This window comes from Pyxicephalus adspersus, chromosome Z, assembly GCF_032062135.1.
Source record: "Pyxicephalus adspersus chromosome Z, UCB_Pads_2.0, whole genome shotgun sequence".
NCBI classification, from domain to species: Eukaryota; Metazoa; Chordata; class Amphibia; order Anura; family Pyxicephalidae; genus Pyxicephalus; species Pyxicephalus adspersus.
In genome coordinates this window covers 23614179-23628847 of record NC_092871.1, presented here as the reverse complement: position 1 = coordinate 23628847, position 14669 = coordinate 23614179, and the positions used below count along the sequence as shown (strand labels likewise).

The following is a 14669-nucleotide window of genomic DNA, read 5'->3' as shown; positions in this document are numbered from 1 at the left end:
CCAGACCAAAGATCCAGAACTGACAGCCAGGTGAAGATGGTAACAGACGCTATTTCACAGGGAAAAGAGGTGATCAGGCAGGTTTTTTTTTTTGCAGAAGGGACATCACCTGCACTAAGGGACCTACCTGCTCACATTTTTTCTAACTATGAAAATTATGAATAAAATGATAAAGTTTAGTTCCTCTTAAAGGTTTTTTTGATTTAAGAAAAAATACCCAAGACAAAAAACAACCGACTTTTTATATTTTTGATACATACATTTTATTTTAATGATGCAAATACTCTATATACAATAAATTACATATCACATACAATGGCACAAAAAAATGCAATGTATAAAAATAATGTAACAAAAACCATCTATATGTGCATGGACATTCTCTTGCTTTTCATAAAAGATTAGTAGTTACTTGTGCAAATGATACATACAATATTCATACTGCATTTCTGTAATTTTGGTAACGAAATCTTTAAAAATATGACTAGCATTAGTTGAACTAAAGAAGTGATCCAGTTTGTAATTATTTCTACTATAATATATGCAGAGAATCTTCCTGACTGCATCAACCTACTTTTTAGGGTTGATTTTAGTAAGTTGATATCATTGTGGGCCTAGGATTGTAAAGCTGTAATGACATTTGATGTCAGAAAGTTTTATATGGATTTTAGGTGTGGGTTCTCTTCTATATTAGGGGTATAAACATACTGAACCACTCACTGTTATTCATATTTATGGGGCTGCTGCAGAGAAGAGGTCCATGTAGCGTCTTGCCCGGGGCAGCATGAGGAAGGGGTAACAGCACCACATCCTCACTGCCAGTCTGAGCATAGCCTAACTTTCAGGTCCCTTTCAGTTTTGCAGTGGAAAACCACACAGGTAACCATTCCCAGGCAGATAGAAAGCTACTGCCATGGTCCCAAGAGTGGCAAACCACACAAAGAATTTTTGAAATGAATACGTCCATGCAACTTTGTGGTCCAGTGCTTGGGACATCAATATATGCAGGGAATGACAACACTACGCCTGAGAAGTTACAAAATTGAGTCAGAATATCATTTTATATAAAATAAAAAAAAACAACCTCTCCTTTCTATTGGTATTTTGCTAGCTCTAAGTTTAAAACAGACAAAATGTTACCTCCGAAAATGGGTGTCATGATTCAGACATAGATAGACGTCTGAATGTACAGGTAGACAGACCAAAACAGCAGCAGATACATGTCTGCTATTTTGTGAAATATTGGGTAGACAGCAACGGCAGGTCTATAAATAATAAAATGGGGCAAGTCAATGGTTCTAACATTACTGAAGAGTCTTTAGTAAGCACATTTTGATCAGTGTAATTTTTTTATGACATCACTATAGGGGACATGATTTACACATTTGTGCCTATGCAGACTGTTCAGGTGGTGTTGACTAATAAAAACTACTTTACCATTTTTTATGCAGTTGTAAACAGTAAATATACAGTACTATGAATCAGAAGATTTGTTCCTTGATCCTTGGTGAAACATGGTCGGCCAGTCAAAATATAGTTTTAAAATGAAGGGGAGGAAGCCAATCCCTCAGTGATAAGGTTAAAAAAAAAACACTAGAGTGGTTGCCGAGCCAATAGTACATAGCAGATTTAATTTAAATGATCACACTAATCATTTTAAAATTATATGAGAAAAAGTGGAAAGATAGCGGCTCTTTATGGCAGAAAATAAGTCTAGCATGACATAAAACCTTTTATTTCAATTACTAAAACATATACTTCTTAGAAACATTGCCATGGCCTCTTTCACCAATTATGTCTCTAAGAAGTATATTTTTCTAAGAAGAATAGGTTTTACCTCATGCTCAACGTTTTCTTTCTACCATAAAGAGCCGCTATGTTTCCACTTTTTCTATTATAATTTTAAAATGATTAGTTAATGCACGTCCACATATAAATATGGTTTCAAGGTATCCTGCCTTGAAATATACAGTAAAATGTAATAAACTGTAACATACAAATTAGGGCCATTTCTTATCTTCGCATAAAACTTAAGTTTTAGATGAATTTTATATACCTTACTATTCATCCATATGGAAGGTGTCTTTCATTGGAAATCTCACCAAGAATGTATCAAGCAAACGTTTTGCTGAATCACCGAGGTGTAAAAGGGATCTCATCCTGTTATGGCACCTAAGGACACATAATCCATCTTGTTAAGCGGTTTGTAAGGACATTTATAAATATTGCCCTGTGTATTCACATCAGCACAGAAAGTGAGATTTGATTTGACTATTTTATCAATTCTCACATGAGCTTGAAGTATAGCTGGTTTAGATTTTAGTATAGAGTAACTTTAAGTCTAAGAAAGTCATTATTTACGTGGCCTACAGGTTGTTTGCCTGAAAAATGGCATACTGCAATTTTTCTGTTTGCCCTTTTTTTAAATGTTGCAGTAAGTTGAACAGATCATTACTTTTCAGCTTGATCACCACTTTTAAGGTCCAGATGGATCCATGAATAATATCAGGCGACCGATGTGCACATGTCAGATTCTCTTCCATAACAAGCTTGACCATTTATGTTGGTCGGGAATCATCTAACCTTATTTTTAACAGGAAGCCAAGAGAGGGTTGTGCAGGTACCTATGGGTTATACTTATAACTGCACTACATACAGACTGTCAATTAAGAGATTGAAAGAAAGGAAAGGTTTCTACCAATTAAATAAATACTGTGGAGATCTGTTGATTATTGTCATAATAGCAGAAAATGCCTATAAAATATTTTGTGCCAGTATATAATACTTTAGATATAGCTTAAAGCAGTGGTCCCCAACCTTTTGGAGCTCATGGACCACTAATTTCACAGACTCCGGACTGCGCATGCGCGGGGAGCCGTGTGTCACTTAAAGGGGAAGAAACTTCTCCTTGCGTGACGTCATAATGTCAGAACACTCTGCCCACTCTCCCATCGCAGTAATGCCCACTCTCCCATCGCAGGTCTGAGCCTGTCCAGAGACTGTGATGCGTACGGGAGACCTGGTCCACAGCTCTAGCTGATGCGCCCATCTATGTGGGGTCCTTCCCCTGACTCCGCTGGTGGGTGCACCACCATGGCCATGGGTTGGGGACCCCTGGCTCAAAGAACCCGTAAACTTTTTGGAATGGAGAATAAAAGCTGCTTGGATCAAATTGTATAGTGTAATAGCACTTGGCAAGTAGCAGGATGACATTATAGGAAGGATTTTAAACAATGTGCAATATTTTCTTTGCACACCCCCTTTGGTCCAATTCAGGACCAGACCACATGAGGGTCTTTTGTTTGTAAATAGAACCCTACACATTGGTGTGCATGCCACCTTTTGTACACCTGTACCACATCTTAGTACCTTTAAAACTAATACCCTTTTTTGTATTCTAAAGGGGCCAGATATCATAATAAAGAAATGTTGATGTATTTTTGTCTCCAGTACCATTAACTGCTACATTTCCTTTCCAAGTAGCTTTTTTATAACTTTACTAAAGCATGATGTACAGGGTTCCAAAACAAGATGACATTATTTTTCTTGTATGCCTAGGAAATCATTATGAGGATGAGCCGTTATTATAGATAATGTTAATTGAATAGCTCCAAAAATACCTGCACTGGTGATTCACTAAGGGCACTGTAGAAGTCCACTGTTACCTTGACTAACATTATCTGCATCAGTGAATGGCTGTGTGAAAATTTATGTTTTAAACTAAAGTAATTGAACAATTTCTGGAAGCTTTACAAACTGAAGAGGTTTTTTAAGAGCATTTTATCTTAAAATGTTTAAAAACACTTTCCACATTATTGAGATGGGGAATTGTGTTAGTTCTTTTGGAGTCATTCCGTTTTGCACTGTATGTCTCATTTGACTGCAGAAACCATCGCTCACCAAGACAAACTCTAGTCAAACAGCTAAATAATGCAGCACAACCAACAAGCTCCTTGTGCTTCTTATTCCTCTCCCAGCTCTAATGTAAAGGGACTGCAAGATAAATGTTAAGTCAAATTCAGATGCTTCAATTGAAAAATGAAATGCCATAGGGTATTTATGAATACCTAGCTGCAGTGATGTGGATCTTTCATTTCTTCATGAAAATCAGTTTTAAAAAAGGTAATCCTATCATTGCCAGTATAATGGTCATGCCTTTTTTATGGCAGATAACACTTTAGATTTATCAAGCCATGTCCTTTTATTCCCTTATTCTCCTCGAGGTGCACTGCTAACAGACTGTTTTCGTATGGTAGAAAGTCTTCTACGGAAGTTTTCCCCTGCAAAAAAATACAGCAGTGGATCAAGGCAGCAGTTAGAGGCAGCAAGAGCCAAGCAGATGACAACCTTCTTCTGGTCCAGTATCATCTTAGTAGAACCACTATTAACTGCATGAAGGTGAAGTGTCCGCTGGATATGATAAGGCATAAAGCTTATAAAGAAGACAATAAGGACTATGATGATCATTCGAATGGCCCTATTCCTGGAAGTTTGCTGTTTGTTTAAGGAATTCTTCATCAAGGTCCTAATGATCAAAGTGTAACAAACTAAAATGATGACAAATGGGATGATAAAGCCAAATGTAAGTGCGATATAGTTCAGGATGAGCACTTTTTTCACAGAAGTGTTATTTTGGAAAAGTTCAAAGCACTTTGTTTGGTTTCTACTTTTGTCAGGTTCAGATCCACTCATTAAAAATGGGGAGGTTGTTACCAGGACAAATACCCATATTCCAACACAAGCCCATTTGGCTCTGGTTATGGAGACAAATCGAAGATTTCTTACGGGGTGAACAATAGCCAGAAAACGAGTGAAGCTCATTGCCGTCAGGATGAAGATGCTGCAGTACAAGTTGACATAGAATGAGTAGGAGCTAACACGACAGAAGAAGTCCCCAAAAATCCAATCACCTCGTCTGACATAGTAGACCACTCTGAATGGAAGGGTACAGATGAAAAGCAGATCGGAAATGGCAAGGTTGAGCATGTAGATGTGAAAAGCTGTTCTCTGTTTGTAGGTTCTTATAAGGACGAATAATGCAAAACAGTTCCCTACTAGGCCAAACACGGTAAACATTGAGTAGGCAGTGGATTAAACCTGGTTACGGAATTCTTCAATTCCACCATTCCAATCATTATTGTTTTCTGTTGCGTTCAGCATGATTTCTTCTGACGGACTAGATGTTAAAATCTGTAAAAACAAAGAACTATTTTATGGTAAGAGAAACAATTATACTAAATTACTTTAAAACTCAACTAAACACAAAACTGAACAAGGCAAATTCTCAAAGCCATCATGTTGATTGCTGTAATTTATAGGCACTAACCTTGGAACTGAACTTTTTCAAGTTTAAAAGACATTTTGTAGCTGTTCTTGGATGTTACTCTTGCATCTTTAGTTTTCTGTTGACAGACCAAGGGACATATCCTATACCACTGGCTTCCTGGGACTACATGCCTTACCTCCTCATGAAACCACATGATCTTTATTGTAATGTAAAGATTCTGAGAAATATGGTCCAATACATATTTTTTTCAGAACTTTGGTTTTACATGGTCACAACTGCTTAACTCCAAACCCAGAGTTCCAATTTTTCATGAAATAGGTATCTGGGGGTAATCCAATAATATTGGTGATCAAATCCCCTTTTTCTGGAGAATGGTTATGAAGGCAGGTTTGACTTGCTTCAGTATTGATCCCATGTGTATCACGTGTATTCAGTAGATTAGCAAAATAATTTATGCATGACCTAGTTTTTTATGTAATGTGACCTAACTTTATACCTAATTGAACTATTTTACATGTATATCTAAATTACAACTATTGCACATGTATTTTTAATTACTGAAAAAAACTATCAATTTCCTTTAAGAAATACTAAGCCGTAAAAGCTTGTTGACGGATTTGAAGTGTTTACCAGAAATTCTTATCATTGCCATCAGATTACATTTAGCTACATACACTTGGCCACAAATGCTTCCTATATTTGATTAGGCACCAGATAAATCTATGACTTATTTTTATATATATGTATATTTGAACCACACCCTGAATTGCAGTTTAAACAAATGTTTGAAATTGTTTGTTTCATTCTAGATCAGTAAAAAAAATGCCAAAACAACTGCAATTGAAGACAAAATAGTAAGAGGACCTCCTCCAGTTAAACCAGTGGTCACCAACCTTTTGAAGCCCACAGACCACTAAATTTGGGGACTTCAGACCGCGCATGTGCCAGGAGCCAAATGTCACTCAAAAGGGGAAAAACTTCCCCCAGAGTGATGTCATGATGCCAGAACCCACCAACTCTCTCATCGCAGGTCTGAGCCTGTGATGGGAAAGTGGGTGGGTTGTATCCAGAGACAAAACCTGCCCATCGCCCTGGACCTGTGATCCATATGGGGGTCATGGTCCACGTCTCTGGCTGGTGCAACCCTCACAAGGTCCTTCTCCTGACCCTGCTGGGGGATGCACCGGCCAGAGCAACGGACCGCCAAAATTTTCTTACATTCCACCGGTTGGCGACCGCTAAGTTAAACAACACCATATAACAACAACAGTTCATTTATTGCTCCTAATTGCTCCTAGGAGGAGGTTCCACAATGTGCCTAAATGTACCGATTGTGTTGATACGAGCCTAGAATGGTTACCTGGTTAGTCTGCTCCATCATGTGACTTGGGATAAGAAATCTGTCCATGTTATCAGTCAGGTCCAACATTAGGTCCTTTAGTTTTAGCACCAATGTAATTCACTTCTGATCAAAAATTGCATTCCTTTGAATCAAGAAAACACTTTTATTATTTTAGACCTTTTTACATGTTATTTATTGTAATTTAAAATGCATGCATTTAAGTAAAAGTAAGTAATAATCCTAATATTTCCTATGTGGTTAGATGACCTCTATGTGCTACAGTGGGAAAGCCTATATAACCAATAAAAACCTGTACATGTATGTTATGTATGTTCCCACGCTGCAATGGACACACTGATGTGTGCAGCATTTAAATTTCACTAATAAACATGCTATACATTTTGAAATTAAGTAATGGTATCACTTTTTGAATCTCCATGTAAAAAATAAAATAAACCAGGTGGTGATCTGCCACAGGGAAGAATACAAAGTTGGAAGCCGAATAAAACGTCACCCTTTTTAGTCCACTCCAATCTGTTCCAGTCCATAGTCATATCTTATGTCCCTGTCCCCTAAGGCAGCAACTAATTAACATACCAGTATGTTAATTATTTCAGCATGTTTGAGGAAACCCAAGCCAACACAGGAGAACATACAGTCTCTAAAATTCTAACAGGTTCAAACCACATTCTCTTTAGCCCACAAATCAGAAATGTCACTCCAGGCAGCTCTGGATATTCTGAAACATTTAATCTTTAAATAATAATAATATTAAACATTTAAGCTAGGAAACATATTTCTTGCTGTAAACATCACTAAAACAAACATTTCCTGATTGCCCAGAGGTTAACACTCTTTGCAGAACTGGGTCCAATGTATGAATCTGGGCCAGGACTCCATTAGTATGGAGTTTACATGTTCACCAGGTGTTTGCATGGGTTTCCTTTGGGTACTTCGATTTCCTCCTACCTTCCAAAAACATGCAGTTAGGTTAATTGTTTTCCCCTAAATTGACCTTAGACTGTATTAAAGACATATGACTATGAAAGGGACATTAGATTGTGAGCTCCTTTGAGGCACTGCTAGAGACAAGACTATAGACGTAGTGCTGTAAAAACTGCCCTGTTAAAGAGTATGCCAATTCAAAAACTTTTTATTTCTATCTTTGGTTACAGATGGATAGAAAAAAAACTCATGACCATTGTTTTCCTAGTGCTTTTATTGGTAACAGGTATGGATACAATAAAAAAGCAGGTCTACTGCTTTTTAAGTGAGGAATCTCAACCTTTCCTATCTAAGTGAACACATTTTATTATACTGGACGTGAGGACAAAACGACAGAAGGGATAGGGTCATACTAGGCCACAGGAAAACTGGAAATAAGCCCCAATTGGATCCCAGACATATGACTCTCTGGCAATACCCTGGTGCCTTACTTGGTGCAGGTAACCCTTGAGTGAGGTACAAAGACAACAAGCAATATCTGAACCAGGAATAGGTTAATGATCAGCGCAGGCAGTGACCAATCATAGTCAGGAACAAGCAGAAGTTGGTAACCATATAGATGCTGGAATGGTGGAATACAGAAGCACTGGAGCAGGAAGGAGCTAGGCCTTAGCGTATTAGAGGTCTCTTTAAGATAACAAACAATACAAATGGGGGATAGGACAAAGTTAATTCTTTGATAAGGGCTACAGTTTTTTTCTACAAACAGGTATCCCAAAATACTTCCAATGTATGCTAAAATAACCAAAAGATAGCAGATATGAAAAGTTCATTGTTGGAGTGTACACAAATTTTAAAGAGCCCTGCATGGAGCTACAGCCCCAGACTGCCAGTGTAACTGAGGAATTGTATCTATTAGTTTCGGAATATAATTCTAATGAAGGGTAGGACTTTGGTGATTCATGTTCATAGATGGAAGGTAAGGTCAAGGCTAATGAATCTTTAGGGATAAAAAGTATTTTGGGTCAGGAAGTGCCTTTGATGTCTGCACTTTTGTCCCTTCTCGAATCTTCTCTCCACCTCTTCCCCTTAAAGTGGCACAGAACGCGCAAACTCCTGTATCAAGGATACCTAGCAGACTGAATATCATGTGTTATATGGGAAGGAAAAAGGTGGGGAAATATCCTCTAGAGTTTAAAAACAGGATGTCTGCTAATTTCAGTATTATACCAGGAAACCATCATATTTGTTACACTTTGAACATTCATCCAACCAGGCGGCCCTGATTTGATGTAGCTGTGACAGGCAAGGAAAGAAATATACACATTTTAAAATGAAAACATTTAACTTTCCAGTTATACATGCAAGATCCACATAACAGATCATACCCTAAAGGTATACTAATGCAATATCAGATAAAGTACATGTAATCACTAAGATCTCATATCAAATATCTAATTCAGATCTGCTTAGATCATCACAATTTCAGCATATAAGCATTTCTGAGAAGAACTTAAGAAGCAAATTGCCAGAGACACCAAAGTAAATTAGAACACAGGAAACGACAATTAGTAACAAGTTAATAACCAGCACTACCCGTGAATAAAAAGCTTGTGAGAAACCTTGTTGCTGACACTATTAGTCAGTACACTTGGCTTTAGCAGAATTCAGCAGATGTGCAGATCACATATATTTCCATAGAATGTGTGATTTCTTTAAACAAATTTAACACCAGCTTATTATTTCTATTTGATAGCCCCAGATCGGCAGTGAATAGAAAGTTATAAAAATCGAAGTTACAGAAATAAGACATACATACCCAAGCACTATTGAAAATAATAAAAAAAAATCCACAGAAAAAGTATTTTTTTGGCCTACAGGGTTGGATAGATTAAATTAGATTCATCATTTATGACCAATATTGGATTTGGGTTATGTACACACGTGCAATAATCGCTGTTGGAAAGGATCTTTAACTATACAGCACCATTCTGCTCTATAGAGATGGAAGGGGAAGAACGAAGGAGCGGTACCCCGCTGCGCTCTCTCCCCCTTCACTTCCACTACAATTGTTCGTTTATCATCCATGGATCTGCCAGGATGGTGGTTTGGATGATGGACCATGAGTGCTGTACACATGCAAGATTCTTGTCCAATATCAGCCCTGAGCTATTATCGGACGAGAACCATTGCACATGTGTACGTAGCCTTACAGTTATAATTTTATTACAGGGTCTTTGTAGACCTCACAACCTGTCCAATTAGATGAAAGGGACAAACTTCTGATTTTTATCTAATAATCACAAATAGGATCTTGGTGATTAAAAAGTTTCTATTTAGATGTAGGCACAAAACAAACCCATTTGTGTCTATGGAATCACTATTAGTCCTAGTGGTGGGCTGTCTTTTCTTCAGTAATAAATAGAATTCTACTAAACACAAATGGCCTAGCCAACATGGGATGAAATGGGTTTTTTGAATAAATGTATTGAATGCATGGAATATAAACTCAATTAAGCCCAGTCTTGTTTTAGCTGAATGCACAAAAGATGCTAATGAAGATGTAGAGATGAAGCTGTAAACAATGCTCCAGGCCCAGGAAGTAGAATGTTTGGTGTGGGATGAGAGCTCGGAGATAAGCCGATAAGCCTTTTCCCAGTAATGCGCAAGTATGCCCAGAATTTTTGCACATTACAGCACATACTTACCAAGCAACGATCTCCTTTACCTGTCTTTCACCAGTGCAGCCATCTTATATATAAATACTGTGTAATATTAATAATTTTATATGTAATATTAATAATTTTCATTGTCATTTTTATATGTATTCGACCTGTCTGCCAAAGATACCTTTATTACCAAACTAAAGAATTTAGCAGCAAGAGGAGGTCCTAAATTCTCCTACATAGCTCTCAGGTTAGACCTCATTTATTATGCTGTGACCAAATTAGGGACCTCATTTGCATAAAGGTGATAAGTAACAAAAATAGTGAGAGGTCTGAGGAATATCAGGAGACAGTAGGAAATTTTTATATGTAGAAAGATGGAAAAGCCGTTTAAGGCTAGTTCACAACGTCAATTATTTTTAAGTGGTAATGCTGTTAACTAACTCTCAACCACCCTCCATATCATTGAAATGAATGGGAGAAGTTGAATTCCCTTTTTTCTTAAGGCATGCAATTACTGTGCATTTTTTGAGATATTTTATGCATCAGTATAGGATGGTCTGTTGCTCCAATCGCTTCTTTCAACCTTTTTATATTGTGCGACAAAACCACACTAGAAAGGAATAAACTCAACTTGATCTTTTTCTACCTTTCCTCTTCCATGTTGCGGTTGTCCCAGAAATAGTATAGCTGCTCATACAATCAAATACTACAGCTTCTTCAGGAATCCCTTTCATGATGGTGATTTGTGGATTATGCAGTAGGAGTTCAAAGTAAATTTTAAATGTACCATGAGAATAAAGTAGATGCATGAAAAAAATTACCAAAACTATAAAATAGTTTTTGTTGTTTTATTCTTTGTTATCAATTGGTAATGTAAGTGCAGCTTGTTCTTGCTATTAGTTAGCAAATGTTTCCAATCATGGATCAGGATAAAGAAGATAATAGTAAGGATTACTGTATATTTTGTAAAATTGCAATTGTGAAAATACACTTGTGTGTACATGACCACAGTAACATGCTTACTTTTTCACCCAGCATCCATCCACACAGGTAAGGGTTGCAAAGTTTTACCACATAATAGCTGACTTTTTGTAGAATCTTCTTACAAAACTTCAGCAATTCTCACTGTTAACTGCTTTACTCTGGTCAAGGATTGAAAAAAACAGCCGTCAATCCATTCCAGGTTTGCACAATCACCTTGAATTTTGGTCTATCTTCTCTAGTTTGGAAGATCCCAATATGTTTTTCAAAAGCCACTTGTCTTCATCAGAAGCTTGTCAATAATGTCATATGTCAACGACTTAATGGAAGATAAAGGAAAAGTGGCACCTTGCCTAGCAAGGATCTTTATGGCATAATTCCCAGGTATCATTTTATTTAAATATAAAAATTTAAAAATATTGACCAAAATTATGACTGGTTAAAGAAGAGCTTAATGATCACATCAAAATGTCTATACCTTGAATGTGTACAAAATATTTACATAGATGATGAATAGTTCTACACATTGCAATCCAATGACACCTTACATCAATGTTTTCTTTTCATGTATATGGTAAAAGTCAGTTCATTTTAGATACCTTTTCAGATATCCCAGAACCTTGGCTGCTCTATAAACACTTGATTTTCAGACAAACTATAAATACTCTTATATATACTTAGGTAAAAGCCTATGCAGCTGCTTCCTTGGATTTTTATGTCTGCTACAAAAATACTTTATTTCTCAACAGTAATTTAAGTACCAGCATACGAATCACTTTCTAAAAAAACATTTACTGGGATTTAATATGACAATATCTGACAAGCTGCAAACTTTTAGTGGTGGCCATTTCCACCTACCTAAGGAATAGAAATATTATAGAAGCAATAAAATAAATCACAGCCATGCAATAAATGTTACTATAAACTCTAACCTAATGACATTTAGTTAGCTAAAACATGGTGTGTCATATTATAACCAATTTTCATTGCTGTGTTTACAAAATTTTTATATTTATTATATGTATTTTGTTACATTTTGAACTTCTGTAGTCTTTATTAGCTATTTCCTGTCTACATTCTTTGAAATGGTGTGGCATTTCCCAAGGATTGTTCACATCGGTGACAAGAGTGGAGCAGTAATGTGTGTTAAAATGACTACTTGTAGGTTCTATCAGATAGGGGTGCAATGTAAGGACATAATTTGGAATCAGTTTTTACCCCATAACAGCTGTACCAAAAAAGTACCCTAATGGCAGAACAATTGGATATTATTCAAAACAAATCAATATCATTATATATAATATGGGATTTTAGTTATTGGGTATACATACTCTTTAGGCGAAAACTCAGATCAGTATTACCTACAAAAAAAATACTAATACAGCACCAAAAATTTCTCCAATTCAATATTTATTGCCAAGCCTTATACAATTAGACAGTGAAATGATGAGAAAAGAGGAAAAAGGCTTGTAGACAAAGATTACCTATATTTACATTGTACAGACCATGTTAGTACAACCGTGTTTACGTTGCACAACTCAAGCAATAATAAGTGACAAATAATGAGTAGGATATCAATACAAAATCAAAACATTTGGTTTAGGTCCGCTTAGTAAAAAAAAGAGACTGAGAAAACTTTGGTCACTGGTAAACAAAGTAGTGTACACTTCAGGTATACAATTTAATTTTAATGGTTTGAAATTGGCCTAAAAGAAACCCAGCTTACCAATACCTCTTCAATATCCCAAAATGTTCTGGAAATGTTTGCAACTGTTGTTCTTTTTTGTGTACTGCAAATTACAAGAGCAATTAGTTTTTAATCTTTTTAGAACTGAGATCTGGATCATAGTAAGTGAGTTAAATACAAATCTTGACAGTGCCCCTAATCATCAAACCTTGTACACGTCAAACCTTGATGAGGCCATATAATTACTCATACCGATGAGGCCATATAATTACTTATATTGATGAGGCCACATAATTATTTATTTCACTTCAGCCTAAACGATTACTTGTAATATTTTTTTGTTTATTTGTTGCTTTTTTCGCTTTACCAAAGAAACTGAGAAGCCCCTATATAATATTGTGGTGCAGGCAACAGCTCTGGGAATTCAGTTAATTTACATTTTGATGTCCATAATTTGACCACTGCGAGACCAAAATGCTCAGAGCAGAGGGGAGGAGGTTAAGCAACCAGAAGTTTGTTCACATTTGACTTCCTCCCCAGAGTAATTCTCAGGCTTAAAGCTAAGGAAGTTAATGGGCTGTGTGATCACTATACAGCAATTAAACTGTACAAAAATTACTGAAAAAAAATTACAGGACATAAAATACATTTTATTAATGATCTCTTGATCTTTACAAGAACTGTACAAGAAGCAGGAACAGTTCAATCAACAGCGACGCTGCTTGATGAGCCTTTCCGGTTTAAATCAAAATTCTCTATCAACATTTGACCCCTTTTGCAGGTCCCTTGTAAACAAAATGTAAACTCTGCTGCCACAGAAAAGCTTTTTATTTAAAGTGGACCTTTCATTAGTAGATGAGTAAGCTGCCATTGCTGAGCTGGTTCCACAAATACAGCTTGCTTGGTTGGTGTTCTAATTGTCTGCCTTTTTTTTATTTGAAGTTTTTTTGGATTTTGTAAGAAAAGTAAAAGTTATAAAGATACGAACAGTATACAATTAACAAGATAGAAGTTTGATATGAACAAGCTCAAGTTTTTTTAAAGTTAAAATAGAGAAAAAAAAAAGGAGAGAGTAATAAACTAAAAGAAAAGGAGGTAAAAGAAAAAGTACAATGGTAAAACAGGCAACTTTTGTGGTATAAGATATTTTAAAGGGATGAATTTGGTCAGTGGTGCCCAACCTTTTTTCATCTGAGGGCCGCTGTTAACATTGGGATAAAACTCACAGGCCACAATGCAAACTAACATTAAAGATGTATGTTTTAAACTAGAACAATTTTCATTTAAAATTAAATTAATTTAAAATGTTTCTAGCTACCGTAGCATACATGCACCAAATAAAAGGAACGACAAATTAAGAATTTGTGCACTCACCATTTGATGCTCATTTTATTAACATCCCTGTACCAAAATGCAGAAACTACCCCATACAATGCATCCTATCAGTTATAGGGGGCTGCTACTTCCAGAGTAACGATATTCTTGTGACAGATAGCCAAGGGGTATATGTTCTTACTACTACATCTTCAGGTCTCTACATCTCCCTGTTCCTGTTAGAAATTAGGGTTCACAGAAGGTAAGTGGCCTCCTATGTGTGACAAGATGGGACAGTATGACAGATATAGTTTATATTATCCTGTGATGGTGCCGTAGAGATGAAACTTTAGGGGGTTTAGCCTTAGTCTCCTGCACTTGCAGTTACATTTCCCTTTTCTTACAGAGAAATGGGGGTTCATAGAGAGTAAGTATGGAATTTCC

The 14669-nt window shown here is 36.4% G+C and overlaps 1 protein-coding gene across 2 annotated transcripts in view; it reads right to left on the bottom strand.

Annotated features, from left to right (window-relative positions):
* Window positions 1-238: 238 nt before the first annotated feature.
* CYSLTR1 (cysteinyl leukotriene receptor 1) overlaps window positions 239-14669 on the bottom strand; it is a 34543-nt gene continuing 20112 nt past the window's right edge. Inside the window, exons 2-3 of one of the 2 annotated variants that reach the window (XM_072430000.1) lie at window positions 6648-6771; window positions 239-5190 (exon numbers count right to left, since the gene is read on the bottom strand). In XM_072430000.1, the coding sequence (XP_072286101.1) occupies window positions 4210-5076 (867 nt within the window). In that variant the 5' untranslated portion in view covers window positions 5077-5190; window positions 6648-6771 and the 3' untranslated portion in view covers window positions 239-4209. The remainder of the gene's footprint in view (window positions 5191-6647; window positions 6772-14669) is intronic. The other variant, XM_072430001.1, reaches the window with a different exon arrangement.